This window comes from Papilio xuthus, unplaced genomic scaffold (genome assembly GCF_000836235.2).
Source record: "Papilio xuthus unplaced genomic scaffold, Pxut_1.1 DF829129.1, whole genome shotgun sequence".
NCBI classification, from domain to species: Eukaryota; Metazoa; Arthropoda; class Insecta; order Lepidoptera; family Papilionidae; genus Papilio; species Papilio xuthus.
In genome coordinates, this window is record NW_013529520.1 from 1,669,859 (window position 1) to 1,687,687 (window position 17,829).

The 17,829-nt window shown below is 31.5% G+C and overlaps 4 protein-coding genes across 6 annotated transcripts in view; 2 read left to right on the plus strand and 2 right to left on the minus strand.

The window, feature by feature from the left end:
* Positions 1–1,491, plus strand: part of LOC106119955 (uncharacterized) — a 46,060-nt gene extending 44,569 nt beyond the window's left edge. The window contains exon 14 of one of the 2 annotated variants that reach the window (XM_013315100.1): positions 21–1,491. In XM_013315100.1, the coding sequence (XP_013170554.1) occupies positions 21–144 (124 nt within the window). In that variant the 3' untranslated portion in view covers positions 145–1,491. The remainder of the gene's footprint in view (positions 1–20) is intronic. The other variant, XM_013315092.1, reaches the window with a different exon arrangement.
* Positions 1,492–1,833: 342 nt separating this feature from the next.
* On the minus strand, positions 1,834–3,547 carry PCID2 (PCI domain-containing protein 2). Its single transcript, XM_013315052.1, has 3 exons — positions 3,178–3,547; positions 2,876–3,044; positions 1,834–2,661 (listed from the first exon to the last, which is right to left on the minus strand). The coding sequence occupies exons 1-3, from the start codon at positions 3,388–3,390 to the stop codon at positions 1,850–1,852; spliced, it is 1,194 nt and encodes a 397-aa protein (XP_013170506.1). The 5' UTR covers positions 3,391–3,547; the 3' UTR covers positions 1,834–1,849.
* A 422-nt stretch (positions 3,548–3,969) lies between these two features.
* On the plus strand, positions 3,970–7,019 carry Nopp34 (nucleolar phosphoprotein). The gene is made up of 9 exons (XM_013316618.1): positions 3,970–4,151; positions 4,229–4,360; positions 4,678–4,855; positions 5,069–5,169; positions 5,372–5,433; positions 5,509–5,624; positions 5,983–6,505; positions 6,608–6,729; positions 6,857–7,019. Exons 1-9 carry the CDS (start codon positions 4,071–4,073, stop codon positions 6,940–6,942), a joined length of 1,401 nt encoding a protein of 466 aa, XP_013172072.1. The 5' UTR covers positions 3,970–4,070; the 3' UTR covers positions 6,943–7,019.
* Positions 7,020–7,110: 91 nt separating this feature from the next.
* Positions 7,111–9,368, minus strand: LOC106121125 (protein AAR2 homolog). Of its 2 annotated transcripts, XM_013316639.1 has the most exons (6): positions 9,294–9,368; positions 8,970–9,209; positions 8,680–8,882; positions 8,122–8,424; positions 7,742–7,868; positions 7,111–7,569 (listed from the first exon to the last, which is right to left on the minus strand). In XM_013316639.1, the coding sequence occupies exons 2-6, from the start codon at positions 9,173–9,175 to the stop codon at positions 7,164–7,166; spliced, it is 1,245 nt and encodes a 414-aa protein (XP_013172093.1). In that variant the 5' UTR covers positions 9,176–9,209; positions 9,294–9,368; the 3' UTR covers positions 7,111–7,163. The 2 variants fall into 2 exon arrangements, with proteins under 2 accessions (XP_013172093.1, XP_013172083.1); XM_013316629.1 differs by having other exon boundaries at positions 8,970–9,353.
* Positions 9,369–17,829: the final 8,461 nt, after the last annotated feature.

Consider the following 17,829-nt stretch of genomic DNA (forward strand, 5'->3'; position numbering starts at 1 on the left):
TCTATATGTTATTTCCCAAGAGTAATGCATCAATTCCTGGAGTTGGGTACATCAGAGCCGAGCATGTCGCGCGCCATGCTTGCCGCCTACAAGGACGAGCTGCTGAAGGGCCCGCACAAACTGACCTTCCCGGAGAGAAACTAAATGTTACATTTATGTGCCATTTTACGTATTTAATATAAGCAAAAACATATATGTTTAGTTATAATTTAGCTATCATTTATTCTATATTTATAATATTCCAACAGCATAATGAAAAAATAGTTGTCCGGTTTCTATTATAACTAGAAACATATAATCCCGCCTAATATTATGTGAAGACTTGATTTCTATGAAGATCGATTTCGGAGGTTTGAAACAAAAAGATGAGATGACACTTCATTAATCGTTGGTTTCTGAGACCAAAATCTCTGGATAAAACAAATTGGCATCAAAATCATTATGTCAAAGAATTATCTTTGACAGAATGATTTTGATGATGACAGCTGACTTTGGTCTTTCTTTATTGTTTCAGATAAGACATGTTTAAATTTCACTCTTCCCTTTTATAAATGTTTCCCCTTACATTTGTAGTGCAATGCCAAAAAATAAATACCGTAGTCTTAGGTACCTGAATTGATTAGGATTTAAGAACTTTTGTATATAGTTAATAAAAAAATATATATTAATCTACAATTCTACACAATCCATATATGTTTAGATAAAACTACACGATTTATAAAATTGTGAAAGGAATTCTTTGGACTTGGGTTATATTTGCTTTTATGCTAATGGAAATGCTTTCAATAATTATTGCCAAGAAAAAAATTTGTAACTTTCGATACATGATAATGAACATTCAAAGAAAAAGAAAAAAAATTATAAGTCATTTCATTGTCTAAAAAAAACGTGATTTTTTGGAAAAGTAAAACTTTTAAAGTGTTGGTATATTCAAAATTTCAGTATGAACACTATTAAAATTAAATAAACTTCTCAATATTAAAGCAACGTAGTGGCAACATTTAATATAAGTGCTAAACAGCTATATAATAGTTAATATTTTAAAGTTAAACAAAATTATATTTAGAGAAATACTTCATATTTTTCTACCAATCTTCGACTATATTGTGCAATTAACTATTTTAATTTATCATGTATTTCAGATTTTTATTAATGACATAAATTTTAAGCTTATTTAATTCTGCCAATCGTAAAGAAATCAAACACAGAGAAAATTGCATAAATAGCATATCAGTAACATATCAAATCACTGAAACCTTTTTAAAGCATTTTAAAACATGAACAATGCTTATCTTAAATTTAAATATCAAAATCTTGTAAGATCGTTGGAAGAAAAAAAATAGTTAATTGCACGTTACTATCTTCTCAAATGTTTAGTAAAAAATATATTTAAAACAAAATATATAAACATAATAGATATATTTCCCTATAAATCACACTTTATATGTTAAGACTTGATAGTAAATCATAACGCAGCATTGTTTATTGTAACGCTATGTTAGTGAAAGCGAAATTTATAATATTTGTATTATTCTTTGAAATATATTGTGGATTTAATTAAAAAAATGTTTAGAATATTCGTGTTTTATTAAAAAAAAACTTATAGATATACTTCTATTTTGCACATATGCATAAATTAAATCTATAGCACATAATTTCTATATGTAAAAAAATTAAGATTAGGTGACTGGTGGCATTTTTGTCTTGAAAAGTAATTTAAATAAGCTCACCAATTTATCGTTACATTTAATATGCTAAGTACGTAATACGGAATTCCGTACACTATTCACTAATTAGTATACTATTACTTCGATTGGGTATATAAAAAATGCATTGTTTAAAAATATTTTTATTGGTACAAACTAGTCAACGGTGGGAAAGCATTCTGTTTACTAACAACCACTTTCTTATGCTGATACGAAATGTAACCTTTAATTTTTCCATCATAAATAAGATTGGCAACTATACACTGAGTTTCGTCTGAATCAACATCATCTTGTCCCACTAATTGTAATGCAGCTTGAAAACTTGCAATCTCAATTTGATGTGTATTCTCTATTAAATACACTTTACGGAACAGATTCCTGTATGCGGTTATCTTTAACTTCTCCACAATCAGATAAATGCCGGCTCTAATAAAGAAATTTTCATGTGTTTCCATAACTTGATCAATACCTCGTAAGTTACCATCTTTCACAGTCAAAACTAAGTCCCAAAACTGCATTAGGTCATATTTCTCTAGTAAAGTTTTCGATGGCATATAACCTAATAACATTTTCACTGGAATAAGATATGTTAGTATCAGTCTTTTATTCTTCCTACTATCTCTATGGCAATTTTGAAATGCGTACGATAAGTACTCATCAGCAGATGCGTAATCAGAATCGAACATAGCTTTTCGTCCCACGAAATATCTGTACGTAATTTGTTGCGCTAATGGGAAGTGATCTTTGAATGGTGACGAATCAATTGCTCGTATGAGAGGTTTACATAAATGTAGTTTGTTTATTCGAAAGTAAACTTTTAAAAGTTGATTGACAAGGGTTAGCATTCCCAAACGTTTTGTGTCACTATCAGCTGTTCTGTTATCAGCTGCACACACTCTGAAGCAAGCAAGAAGACTCTCTGCTGCTTTTTCTAATATTTTTCCATTATCTTGAGCTGAAATATTTGTTAACATAGGATATAAGTTCAATGCTACTATAAAATTCATGTATTATCACAATCTTACTGCCTGTTTGCCCCCTTATAAAAAAAACCTCCAAGTTATTGTGAGATTAAGATTTCTAAACACTTCTATTTAAACATAGGTCTTTATAATACAATAGACACCTAGATATGAAATATCTCTGGTAGGTGATAGGAGAAAACTTACGATTACATCCTTCAGCTTTTTGTGCAACTAATCGGAGATCCAAGCACACAGTGTACATAAGCGGTAAACTCCAGTTCTCATCCTTTTGTCCTTGCAACATCTTGACAACTGAGGCTACGCATGCACTTTGGTTCTCATATGCATCCATATAGTCTTTATCATGTAATGCCTGTAAACAGAAGTGCTCTTACAAGAGAAAGACACCAAAATACCAAGGACCACAAAGAAACCATGAAGGCATTTCACATCTCCATAAATAGCCATGTAAGTTGAAATGATATTAGATGGCATAGATAACTTACCTTTACAGTTAATAGATGGTAAATAATAATCTCATCTATAGGACCTATACAATTCCCATCAACAAGTGAAACTATGTTACTGGAGCGCAAGTTTCTGTTTTCGACATGTTCATCTCTAAGGGAAAGCAATTGTGCTAGCACATCCCCTTCTCCTGCTTTATAAACTTTTTCTACCATTTGAATATATTGGTTTAGCGTACCGGCTTGCGACATTTTTACCTCTTTTATCAGGTAAAACCAAAAGTAACACAATATGAGAACTTTATATTCATCCAATTAGTAAAAACAAGTTATACTAAAAATAGTTTTATTTAGAAATGTTTAAATATTGTTATTTTCTCTAAGACGTTTTTCTGAAAATCATATTTCTCTTGACACATGTCATCTAACTTTTTTTAATTTTTTTGACCTGGTAACATAGACTTTTAGGTCATAAGTCATGTTATGTCAAAACTAAAATTCGCTTCAAATAGTAAAATATGTAGATGATGTTACGTGTGAGTCATTTCACTCTTATGCAATTTTGCAAAAGTTGCCTGTTTTGTTTGTACACAATTTGAAGTCTTGATCGAAACGTCCGACAGAAACATATTCGCTGTAGTCATTAAAGATATCGTGATGGATGAAATACTGAAATTTCACGCCAAATAGAGGTCCGCGGTCTATGCCTACCACTCTGGATTAGGGGCGTGAGTTTTGTTGTCGAACCTAGTTTTACAGGTAAAAGAAAGTCTTTAAAAAAAATATGACCTAAAGGTCTATGTTACCAGGTCATAAAATTAAAAAAAAAACAAACAGACGTCAATGTCACAAAACATTTCTTGTGTTTTCACGTGTGGCTTGCGGTCTTTATATTTTTCTTGCTGATATTTAAATAAAAGTTGTATCTAATAATGGAAGAACATGTAGCTTTAGATTCTAAAAAACAAAAGAAGTTTGTGAAATCCCTAAAAGGGATTAAGAAGTTGATGAAGGTAACATTTCAGTTTCTATTTTGTTCTTTAGGTTACGTTTTGCTTTACTTGTTTCCTGTATACCATTATTTTAACAGGAAACTGGTGCTTTACCAGAAAAGACGCAAAAAGAAAAAGAACATGTCAAAACTGGGAAGATTAAAAAGAATAAGAGGCGTTCAAGAAGGGGTTTAGTGTATTTGTCACACATACCTCATGGATTTTACGAGGTTTGTTTAAAGTATACTTTATATTATATATAAGTTTCCAATCCTAGCTCACCTTAATTGAAGAACAAACATTTAACATATTTGGTGCTACAACGATTTTCATGTATAGAGATTTTCATATCTTTGAGAGTGAACATTGTCCTATTCAATGCGCAGACCATAATTTAAAGTGTGGGTGTACAGGGATGAGGGGGTTGGTTAGTACCCATACGTATCCAGACGTAGTCGTCGGGCTCATATGACGAGCCACTAAGATATTTAAAGACAATAAATTCAGTATATAACTATAATTTTAATGTATACTTTAAATATTTCAGCATCAAATGACAGAATACTTTAAGCAGTTCGGTGTGGTGACTAATGCAAGGGTTATCAGATCAAAACACACTGGCCGTTCCAAGGGTTATGGATTTATTGAGTTTAGAGACTTGCCAGTCGCTCAGGTTGTGGCTGAAACTATGAACAATTATTTAATGGGGAAAAGGTTGATTAAAGGTATGCCAATGTGCTAGAATTGTGTTAATCTCTGTGATTTAACTTAATATATATAATATTATGGAAAAGTATGTCAGATACCAAGTCATATAAAGGAGAAAAAGTTTTACCAAAGATAATCATAGTACTGATCATTTGTTCATAAAATAATATTTAGCTGATCTTTTTTTTATTTTGAAGTTCTGAACTAACTAGTTTGTAAATATTTTGCAGCGGTGTACATTCCCCCCAAAGATCAGAGAGTAAATGCTAGAAGAAAGAATTGGAACCTGCAAAATAATCCAGGAAGAAAATTAAAGTTAAAAATGAAAAAGGTACCCTTTTATTATTTTATTAACAAAGATTAATCTCAAATATATTTCAAATTTAAAACACTCAAATTTGTAGATAATCATAAAATGGATAAAAAATTTAAATAACTTATTTGAGTAAATAACTGAAATATAGCCTATGTGTATAAAGATTTCTTACTTAGATTTACTATCACATATTCATCCATAATTTTTTTTATTACAGTCATACAATGCTAATAAAAGTGAAGATGAAGATATGAAAATAGCGTGCAAACTTTTTACCAAGTAAATATTTTTATTATTTTTAAATAGATCTAACTTCAACATTAGTTGTGTTGTAATTATATATATATTTTACAGTTTGACAAATACAAAGAATAAACTTAAAGATTTGGGTATAGATTATGACTTTTTCACACCTGTTGACGTCCCAGAGGGATTAATGGAGCAGCTGGAAGTGAAAAAAGAAGCTGATGGTAAGAATCAAATGATTTTAGTTTGTTCTACATATATTTTAACTTAACCAACGCATTTTATCTTTGAGCTATGTGACCACTTAACATCAAGTGCTATTGTGAGCAAGCACTGGTTTAATCATTACTAAAAAAATAATTAGTCTTAAAAATATGTTAACCTCATCTCCCCTGTATTATCATATTGAAATATATAATATTTTAAAAGATATTTGGATAATCATAAAGTACATAGTTTAAATTGGAATCCCCTTGTTGCTTTTTAAATACTTAATTCTGAAGTAGAAGTTGCCACTTGTACTACGCCTAGTAATAAAGTAAGAGAGTGCTTTAGATTGTAACATAATTGGTACATTTACAGACAAGAAAGATATTGTAGATGAGAAACCTAATAAAAAAAAGAAACAAAATAAAGGTTTGAAAGATGAAACAGATAAAAAAACTAATGACATAGCTGACGCAAAAAAAGAAAAACCCACAATGAAAGAGAAGAAACAAAAGAAAGGAAACAAAGATATAGAATCAAATGAAAAGAATACTATTGCAGTAGTAAACAATAAAAATAAAAAACAAAGCACAGAAAAAATAAAAGAAAATGCAAAAAAGAATAAGAAAGATAATATAGAGACTACTGTACATGAGGCAATTAAAAAACAAAAATTGAAAGCAGCTGGAGTTAAACCATTAGAAGATTATGTGTCAATTGTTAATGAGGAAGATAATGAGAGTGACAGTTCCTACCAGTTTGACTCTGATGATTTTGACAATGAATTAAATGCAGACGATTCTGATGTTTCTAGTGATGATGTTGAAGACAACGAAAATGATGAAAGCAATGAAGATAACAACAATGAAGAATCTGATGAAGATGTTGATAGTGATAGGTTAGTTGGCTTGTTATATAATCAAATACCTATATATACAGCTTACAAAACTACCAATCATATAATATTTTTGGTAATTAATTGATAAAGTTTTATTTGCAGTAAAGAAATACCTCTGCAAAGGAATAACAAGAAAACTAAAAAGATTGAGGTACCTAAAGAAGCAAGTAAACCAAAAGCTAAACAAGTACCATTTATGCAGCTGATGAAGAGAAAGGCTGAAAGTAAGTTATAATTTAATTTCATGTTTAAACTATGTATTTTAAGATACTATTCAATCTTAAACACCTTGTTGATGCATAAGTTCTATTTTGATAAATTTGTTTCTTTTAATAAAATCTTTGATTTTAGAAACGGCTGTACCATCCAAGAAACCGAAGTTTGAGAAGCAAAATAACAAAAAGCTCCCAAGCAAACAGTTGAAGAAGAAAAAATAGTAATATTACACTTTGAAAATGTATTTTAGGGCTTGTTATAAGCTTATTACATTTGATTATTCAACAATATAGTAGTTGTTTTTTTTTTCTACAACCCCAGCAACGTTAGTTGTTGCACCTTGTTAGGTGCACCTGTTAAGGTGCAAATGGGAATAAAAAAATTATTATCGAAAATATGTTTATTCTTCATTGGACCATAGTTTATTCAACAATTAATTTCTTTATTCCATTTCTACTACAACAGGTTTTTCATCATCATCATCGGTGTCTTCGTTTGGAAACTCCCATTGAAATAAATCAAATAGATTTTTCTTTAATTTCTCAATCATTATTATTATGTTTTGATTTGATTTCGCACTGTATACGTTGCGGAAAAATTCACGAAACTTTTTATAGAAAACATTTTGTTCCATTTCAATTCCGCAGAGAAATTCAAGAGGCAACTCTTTCATTTGGTGTTGAATCGTTGCTATGAAATGTATGAAAACATCTCTATATTTGTCTAAAGCGTCTTCACATGAGCATAGTAATAGAACAAGATTCCGCCAGTGGTCAAAGCCAGACCAATAATGACCAATAAGAAAGATTGCGTATGCAAATTGCAATTCTCCTATGATATGAAGCGGTCTGTAATAAAAGAGTTTACATTTTTTTAAACTGTTTCAAACGTTAAAAATAATCAAGGACTTGCAACTATTACAAATTGCTTCACACCCTTTATTAGGGGGATAGACAGAGACAACGACTTGGTCCATACTTGTTTGTAAAAGGGTGCACTAAGTATATTAAAAAAACTCACTCATCATGTTGAGCAATCATTAGCTCCAAAGTATAAGACTGGTCCAAATGATGCTTCGTTATTTCCATTGGGGTTGAACCTGGTGGATATTTATTCTTTGGTATTTCTGTAAATCTCATAACTGTGCCTAAAACATGAAAATATTATGTGCACGGTTAACACAACAAAAGTAATTTGAAACATTCATTTCAAGTACAAATTTCACATGTTAAAAAATTTTCTACAGTGAATTTGGGACACTGAATATGTTAAAAGTGATTGCAATCTGTTTGTTCATATTCAAAGTTTCTTACTGTTAATTATTAAGAAAGTATGACAATTTGCTGTTATGAAATAAACACAAAAACAACTAAACTAACTAAATATAAAAACTAACAGACCTTCAACTGGCTTTAAATTAGGTAGCATAGCATCTTCTCTTTCTTTCTCAGTCATTCTACTCAATCTTCTTGTACCAGAAGGTCCTGGACTTGATTCTTGATAAGAGCCTTCTCCTTTGTTTAAATGTTCGGAAGACCCTTGAGATGGCTCCTCCCTATTTTCCATAGTTTTTTCCTTTTCTTCTTTTTTTGAACTGCCTTTACATTTTTTTATACCTCTTGGTCTTTCTGAATCAGGTATAGAATGAAACTCTTCTGACCTTATAAGACCTTTTTCTGGTGAAAGCTTTTTAGCTAGAGCTTCTGTAAATTACATAAATAAAATTTAGACTTTCATTACAATTTAACATTTAGGAAGTAAAAGGACAATTCTTTATATTTCATCTACCAACATCATCTCATCTATCACTTCAATAAGTAATTGTTGCAACCTTTTTTTTTTTCATCTTCTGTAGTATTTGTTTTCTATATCCTGTTTATGTGTAAAATATAGGCTGGTAGTGTGAGTCGCAGAGAAAAAATTCTGAATACTAAGTTAATGTCTTACTTTGCCATTACCTGAAATTTGCCTACTGAGACAGTGCCATCGAGACCAAATATCATATGGATATGGGGCAAGGTACCTGTCTATGTTATTTAGGTTCTCTCTAATCCTTTCCACAGTCTGTTCATTGAAAAATTCCATGCTCACATCCTCTGTTTTTTTATCCCACATTTTAACAATAATATCATTCTCATTGAAATATTGAAAAAATCCAGACCTACAAAATAAAAATAAAGGTAATTTGTGGCGAAGATAAGGAACATTTTGATAAAGAAAATATCACTTATTTTATACTAAGTCATACCTTTGAGAAACGTCGTCTATTTCTGTTACCGATGCAGATGCATAATAAATATAGTGTATTCCTGGCGGTATTAGCCTTATACCACGAAATTCTTCATCTGTATGCCAACATTTCAAGTCGATACCAAAAACTGTACCTTTAGGTACTCCAAGGAAAACAAATGTTGCTCCTTTTTGGTGTAGCATCTCAGCTATCCTCCCGTCCATTTTTTTTTATTAACTAGTGCTAGATTTACTATACCTGTTCATTAAATTTGAAAAAGAAAATTTCAATTTATTGATTAATAGTTCATATCTTACTTTATAAAATAATGTATTCTAGTACTTCTATACTATTCTATAATTTGTTCCTACTAGTTTATGACATTATGACAATGACACTAGCATTTGACATATCGGGAGTTTGCATCGTAGATAGATAAAGCAACAACATAGGAAAATAATAGCACGGTGGAAAATAGGAAACAAAAAAATAACGAGATGTGTTTTTGTTCTTTGTCTGAGTTATTTATAAAATTAAACTTAAAAAATAGACTGCAATTTCAGAAAACACTTTTTAATCAATATGAAACTAATCTTTTGAGCAAAAATATATATGTGGGTTAAAGGATGTGTAGACATTGCATATTTAAGTAATTACATTTTCATTACTTTCTTGTGCCCAGTTCAATAAAATCAATACAATCCAGTTAATAATTTCCCTCGAACTTTCAAATCCCTTCCTTATAATATTATACTAGCTATAGTTTAAAGAATTATTTCTTAGGCTATACTTAAGTATTCTTCGAGACTACGTTCTATATCTATACCAAGTTTCAGTGAGATCCGTTTAAGCGTTCTCGAGATTATATGTTTACCCAAGTCTCGCGGGGTAGATGCATCGTCAGTGTCCTGACAGTCACATTATTATAATGCCATGACAAATAGCAAACTGAAAGTGTCATTGACAATGTTTACAAGTGCGACGAAGAAAATTCCAAAAACCGATTTCATATTTTTCGATTTTGTGTCTAGATTAAAAAGTAATCGAAACGGAAAAAGTCTGGTTTTATTTTTCTTTTGTAAATTTAGTGAGGCGTGCAACCGTGCCAGTGAAAACCTCGGAATAGTTTGTTCGGAAAAAAAAAATCTGCGCCGAAATCCCGCGTTGAATTTCGAGCTTTTTCTGTCGAGTGAGTGGCACAGAGGTCGCTGTTCGGTGCTACACCACTTTTGTTTTAAACACGATTTTTTTGCGTAATTATTTTCAACAGGTGACGAATAGCTCGTCTCGAGCACCGCACAGCGACGTTAGCGCGTTAATCAGAGGTATTTAGGAGTTTGTTGCCTCCAATCCAATTAGTAAATTTTAGGCATCGCATAGAAGGAATCATGGACCTTATCTTTTCATTTTTGCGTCTCTATGAGTTGTTCGTAACCATTTTGTGGTGTGTGTGTGTGATTTTTTTATTATTATTATATTGCCAACAACCCTCTAGCAAAATAATGCGACAGATTTCAATCTTATAGAATAATATAATAAAAGACTTATCTTTAAAATTTTTTGACGGCAACACATGATTAAAAAAACACATTGTTGTTACGTCCTTACCTTTTCACAAAAGATTTAATTAAACTGTGTGACATTAAATTTGTTGAGTATTGTCTATGAATCGTGTGAAAAATTATAAAATACATAAATATTAATTAATAGGTTGATTTTGTGTGCAATATTAACTAAAGGTTATCCTTTTATAAGACAATGTTTATTTAAACTGACCGGTGAATCGAAAGACACAATGTACCATGAAAGCTACGACTTTTAAAATAAACTTGTAATGTCAGTTTCCGCAGGAAGTTACTCTAACTTTTAATAGTGTTCACTTCCACTAAGATGCCTTTCAAGAGATAACTTCTCCCACCTTCGGAGTTAGTTCAAAAGCATTTACTCTTCTAAAATGTTAAGGTCTTTCCTAAATCGAATTTATACTTAATGATCTTATTTATGTTTTCTTATAACATTTTTTATGATAAATTTAATGTTAAATTATTCAAACTTTCGTGAGACATTATGATAAACTGATATAAAAACAGCTAAACACTCACGTATATTCGTACGGTGCCGCCACCGGACGTATGTACGTGTTTAGCCGTTTTTGTATCAGTTTAAATTAAATGTTATTAAGTAAAAACAATTAAGTTTTTAACATTATTTACCATTATAATAATCATATTTAGTCCGAGTCGTTCTACTGTTGAACATGGTCTTTCTATAGTATACTTACTCTTTCATCATCATTAGCTCAGTATACGTCCCCACCGAGGGGCTCGGAGCCTACCCTTAGTTAAGGGTGATTAGGCCATAGTCAACCACGATGGCCAAGTGCGGGTTGGTTGACTTCACACATATCTTTGAATTTCTTCTCAGATATGTGCAGATCACGATGTTTTCCTTCACCGTAAGAACTTACTCTTTGGTCTTCCCTAATGCTTTCAACATTATGCGGTCCTCCGCTTCTTTCTTCTGGCTATAGTCTTATCAATGAAAATAATAGTTTTTAACTAATAAAGGAGATCTGATAAGTTTAAATAAGTGCAGAAATATTTACAATTCTCCAATACCAGATTCTCTGGAGATTTTACATTCTTGTTTTCAGGATAAAAAGACATATAGAGATTCGAGAATACGGAATGGAAATTTATATCCCGATTTCCCATGCGGATACAGTGCCGAATATATACTTTCAAAAATTTGTTTAGATGATATTTTTGTCTATGTTTTAAACATTAAATATATGTAGAAGAAAAAAATTAAATTGTCATTACTTTTTGTTACTAACCAAAATCCTCAGAAGAATCTGTTTGTATTCTTTCAACTTAATTTTCAGCAATTTTAGTGTTAATCTAATATACTACTATCAGTTGATAAACATCAATATTTTATGCATAAATTGAAGGTTAAATACCAAGGAAAAACATACTTTAAAATATTATATTCGAACTTGTAATATCAGCGTTTTCAACAAGAAAAAGTTTTAATGGCATTAAATCATACGAGCTCTAGTCAAATATCGCAGATTCTTGTAAATTGACAACAAGAAGTATTTATAACAAAAAATACTCTGTATGCTTTGTTAAAAAGTTTGGTCCATAACAATTCTGATATATTTTTGACAGTATAGGAGGAAGTTATTTTGTAAAGATTTTTTTATCATGTTGTTTAGAAGCATTATAACGTAAAAGGAAGGAAACAATTTCATTTTCTATCATTATTACGCTTATTTAAAACTCTATTGTTTAATATAAGGTTAACTTTCCTTTTGTTTCTTGGTGACGACACTAAATACCCGAATCTTACTTACTAACGCTTTCAATTTGTGATCGTTAATAAATAGCAATGAAAACTGAAAGTTGACTGTAGTTAGAGTTTTGATGCCGCCATTCGTATTGAAGCACTTGTCTATGGTAAGTGACGGGAGACTTTTTGGTTAATGCAGCTTTTATTGCCCAATTATTTTTCATCTGGTGTCTCGAGTGGCACTAATGGCGGGAATGCAACGCGATACAATGGCTGAGAGCGCTTTAACGTTGGTGTCGTTCGCTTTAAATTGTTTCCACTGATTTTTCACGGGTTCTTTGAATAAAATGTAAAGCTGTAATGAGTTATATGAGATAGCTAAAAGCATTACACCAGTAGTATTATAAAATATTATTGATAACTAGCTGACGCCCGTTACTCCGTCCGCACAGAATGAAAAAAGTTAACATCTATGTCAATACGTAAGCTTGCATCTTACTAGTCTTACTAATATTATTAATGCAAAAGTTTAGATGGATGGATGGATAGCACATAGTCTGGAAGAACACATAGGCTGTTAATTTTTTATCCCCGCAGAAGGAGTCGCGGGCGACAACTAGTTAGTAATATATGACGAGCGTGCATTCAAATTTTCGTGTTAATGATGTAGTCAGTCTAGTGACTGACGCAGAAATCAGACGCCCATGAGAGTTCACATCCTTAAATTCCCAATAAAATAAACAAAACCCGGATATCCATGTATCCGGGAACTAGTGAAATGAAAATTTATATCCTGATTTCCCACGTGGATACATTGTTTATAGAGTAACTATTATTTCAAAAACAAACATATATGTACAACGAAACGAAGACTCATTCGCTACTGACGAAGTGTAAATTTGTGAAACGCTAATTTTACTAATATATTAATATAATAATAAATGCGAATGTTTGGATGGATGGATAGATGTTTCTTTGAAGGTATCTCCAGAAAGTGTTAACGGATCTCGTTTAAATTTGGCCTACATATAGAACATAGTCCGGAAGAACGCACAAGCTACTAATTATGTTTTTTTCTTAATTTCGCGTGGACGGAGTCGCGGGCGACAGCTAGTATAAGATGAGATTGCAATAAGCCTGTTATATTCTAAAATACCGATATCAAAAAATATTTGTACTATTATTATAATAAAAACTGTTCAATACTATTATTAGTAGAAATTAAAGTAGGTCATAAAAAAGGGTCTTGCTTTCCTTCTGACCTTAAAACTTTTAATCTCATTTTATAAATATTTACGTATTTCAAGAATAACGGTATTAAGAGTACCCGAAACCGAAATATAAGGTAGTTGTATACATGTAGAAGAAGCTGGAAAGTCTCTCAGTACCGCGTCAAGTGGAGTCCGTGGTCTCTGCATACCCCTCTGGTTTACGGGCTTGATTATGTTGTCGTATTTATTGTTTTAGGTACAAAAACATATGTAGATAAAGGCATAATAAATAACAGGGGCATGATTATGTGCTGATGTAACAAATCACCCGCGGGGGAAATTAGAGCTTGGATGTACATAATTGATTACTATTGACGTGCGAGGGCCTGGAGGTAACGTTTATAATTTTCTAATTTCATAATATTACCTAAAAATATATTTAAGCATATATTTTGGGTGAAGTTTCGGTAAATATTCGATAAGTGCTTTGTGACATTCTTAAATAATTACCTGTTTTTTTGTAGATTGAGCAATTATTAAAAGTGTATGAAAAATATAGATTCGTAGACAACCAGAAGTGATGGTGAAAAGAAACTGTTTTGAAAATACACGTGTTTTAAGGCTGTCAAGTAAAGCATACCAACGTATTCTACGAATCCAACCTGAGTAAGGTTCATAGAATTTTGACGTTTCGTAGAATTTCAGCACCTGCATATTTGTTTTGTGCATAAATTTTTATTTTGCTTTAACACGTGAGTCGGTCGTCTCGAGAACTTTTAGCTCTGCGCCGACTTTAGTTTTTTTAGTATGTACCTTTTAATATTAGCGTGGGTTTCTACTATCGTAACTCGTGGTATACAACTATATTTCTATTCCTCTTTGATGAACAGGTATATGATACTGATAGTACTTCGCTCCGTGCTCTGTGTGCTATACTTTTGATGATATCGTCCAGCTCCTCGCGTTGCGCCGCTCTGCTCGTCGCAAATGTATGTGTAACGACAGGTCAAATTTATACTTAACCATATGATAGATATATAGTTAAAAACTAAGTAATAAGTAACTTTTTTATATTTTATATTGGTAAAAGTGTAGACAATATATGTTAAATCAATAGTATATTTTGGTGTGAATTTCGCGTAGCGCTCGCGGCGATGTCGCGGAAGAGATATCTCTGTTGACGTGAACACTATTAAAAGTTTGGATAACTTTACAACAAACCTAACTCGAATAATTTGTTTTAAAACTTCCCGAGATTTCAGATTCTTTGGCAACAAAAATAGACTAAACTGAAATTTTATTTTTACGTATCGTTCTTATAGCTGATAGTTTGATAGATAAATTGAGTTGAAAAAAAATCTTATCATACTCATAGTCATTTTAATAGTCTCTTACGGGTTATCCTAGTACAGATTTTAGTAGGTATTGAGAGTTTTAGTGGTAGATAGTCGCAGTATCAGCAAACCATAAGACAATTTAACATTTCAATTAAATTCTTTACCCAAACAATGTAGCTTAGAATTCGTTCTATTTGAAAACATCGATCAATCTTCGAGAGCGGCGCAGAATTAAATTGTGTTCATTAACACAAACTAGTTTCGTCAATGCTTTTACAAAGTTAGACCAACTTTTAACTGCATTAGAGTTTCGTGGTATAGAGACGTGCTGTCGAATTCTATTAGCTTTGTACTTGTAATGTTGCTAGATATACATTTTATCCCTATTTTACTGCGATAAACAACGTTTATGTTTGCCTAGTAAATATTGTGTACTTTTTTATTATACTAATATAAAAAAATGCGAATGTATGGATTGATGGATGTTTGTTAGAATGTATCTCCAGAACGGCTGCATACATCACGATGAAATTTTGACATAGATGTAGAACATAGTCTAGAAAAATAAAATTGGATACTAATTAAGTTTTTTTTTCGCACGGACGGAGTCGCATCATACATCTAGTATATTTATAGTCTATCAAAGTTGTGTTTATCCTTGAAATATCCTTTATGCTTCATGAAAAAAATGAAATGAACACATTTCTTTATTCCAGATGTTTTTTTTTGTAGATAGAATAATAGAAATTTACGCAATGCAGCGCTGTTGTTTGGCGACTCGTATAAATACAATATAATATGTAGGTACATGTGTTTGCGAATGAAGTTCGTCGAAGGCTCATTAGACGTCAACTTGACTCAGGCATGCTAATGCTCCGGGCATTAGGGCAACGTGCAAAGCCTTAGGGGTGTTTAGATGTAATTAATGTGCTAAAATTATTAATTTTTATTAATTATCCTAGAATTTTCTAAGAAAATTATGACTTTCTTTCCTTTACCTTTGCGGAAGTTTTTGGATAATGGGTTTTCTTAGTTAACAAAGATTTTTGTTTTCAATTTAATTGTCTAGATGAAAAATAAGAATGGTGTTCAGTATTTCTTTCAGCTTAAAAGATGGCTTTATTTTAATCTTGTGTAATAAAATAAACAATTGCTTTAGAAATAAAAGTTATTATAACTCTACATTTCAGTATCACAATATATACGAAATAGATATTTTTCTTATAAATTTATTTTTAAAGAAGTTAACTAAAGTTTAGTAATTTAAAAGTTAAAACGGGGTTATATCCAGTAATTGATTTTCTTATTAAATTTTGTTTCTTGTCAAAGTTTTTATAGAATATTTTCGCTTACTTCGTCTGAAAAAAAGAGAAGTTTAATTATTTTTTGCTAGTAACTCAAAAAGGGTTAATTATTGAGTTTAATCGTTACGGAACAAAGTTTTACTAAAGTTATATAAAACATAGGAAAAATAAAATAAGTTACATTATCTATACTAGTTTTAGAAGTATATTGTTTCATAGTAAAAACATCGTAAAAAATACTTTTATTGCGATACTAACTGTCGCCTGCGACTCCGACCGCGCGGATTAAAAAAAATAATTAGTAGCCTATGTGTTCTTCCAGACTATGTTCTTTATGCTAAATTTCATCGAGATCCGTTCAGCTGTTCTGGAGATATCTTCCAACAATCCATCCATCCATCCAACTAAACATTCCCATTAATAATATTAGTAAGATATCCGATCAATGCCACCAACGAATTTTCAGCGGGCTGCTCGCCAGGTAAAATACCAAAACGTGGCCATATAGTCGTTTGCTACTTTATGATATAAAAAAAAATGCACAAAATATACTAATCGTTCTCGCTTTCATTTGTTTCATAGAAGTACACACGTAGACACGTGAGTATGTTGGGGCGCAGTGGTATTGCCGACGCAAACTAGTTTTGTCGGGGCTTTCACGGAGTTAGTGAAACTTTTAATAGCGTTCGTGTCCCGCCAGCGAGCGACGTGCCGTCGAATTGCATCAATTGTGTATCGGTTATCTTACAATTTCATACACAAATTGAATTCGAAGTATTCGAACAAACCATAGAGCTTCTATTTTTTGGATAATTGATCAAACGAATACGAATAAATGGGTAGAATCTATTATTTAATAATTATAATAATAGAAACAGTTATAAATAAACTGATATATAAACACGGATAATACTCACGTATATTCGTCCGGTGACGGCACCGACTAGTTTCGAGCCCATCGGGGGCCCTTCATCAGGATGAGTGGTACTGGTATTATTTCGCGGACGGGCCGCGTCGTTTATATATCAGGTTAGTATAATGTCTCACGAAAGTTTGAATAATTTAATAGTTATAAATAAATAATTATTGCAACCCAAACCTCCAAAAGTCAACTACGTTATAACTTTGGTTAGTTTAGGATAGAAGAAAATTGTAAACAGTAGACAGTATGTAATTATATTGACTCTATTTATTTCAACTGCAATTCTAATGCAAAGTTGTGATAAATTGTTACATTTAAAATTACGATGATAATGTTACATGAGAATATGGAATATAAGTAAAGTTTGGTAAGTTTGGTTCGATTTCAATAATATTCAATACGTTTGACGAATACATACTCGTTGCGGAAGCCGCATGGGAAATTAGGACGATTTCCATTCTGTACTGTCGCGAACCTGAATTTTGCAGATTCTTTGTCTCCTTTAGGAATTATAGATTGTGAAGTTCTGTTATTTGGATTGAGGTACACATGAGTACGTTGACATAATATAGAAACCTACAGATTCTAAGAAAACTTACAAATTGTTTTGATTTGGATTATATTTTAAATACGATGTTTGATCTTTGGCTGTCTCTGAGCAAACATTTGTATGTATGTATAAATATAAATTGTCCTCGGCGGTATTTCCAAATCAATTCGACTTAGAGTCCTTCAAGAAGTGAGCATACTTTCTTAAAAGCATCTGCAGTTCTTCTGGTGTTGCGGATGTACACCTCGTTGAACACTTTG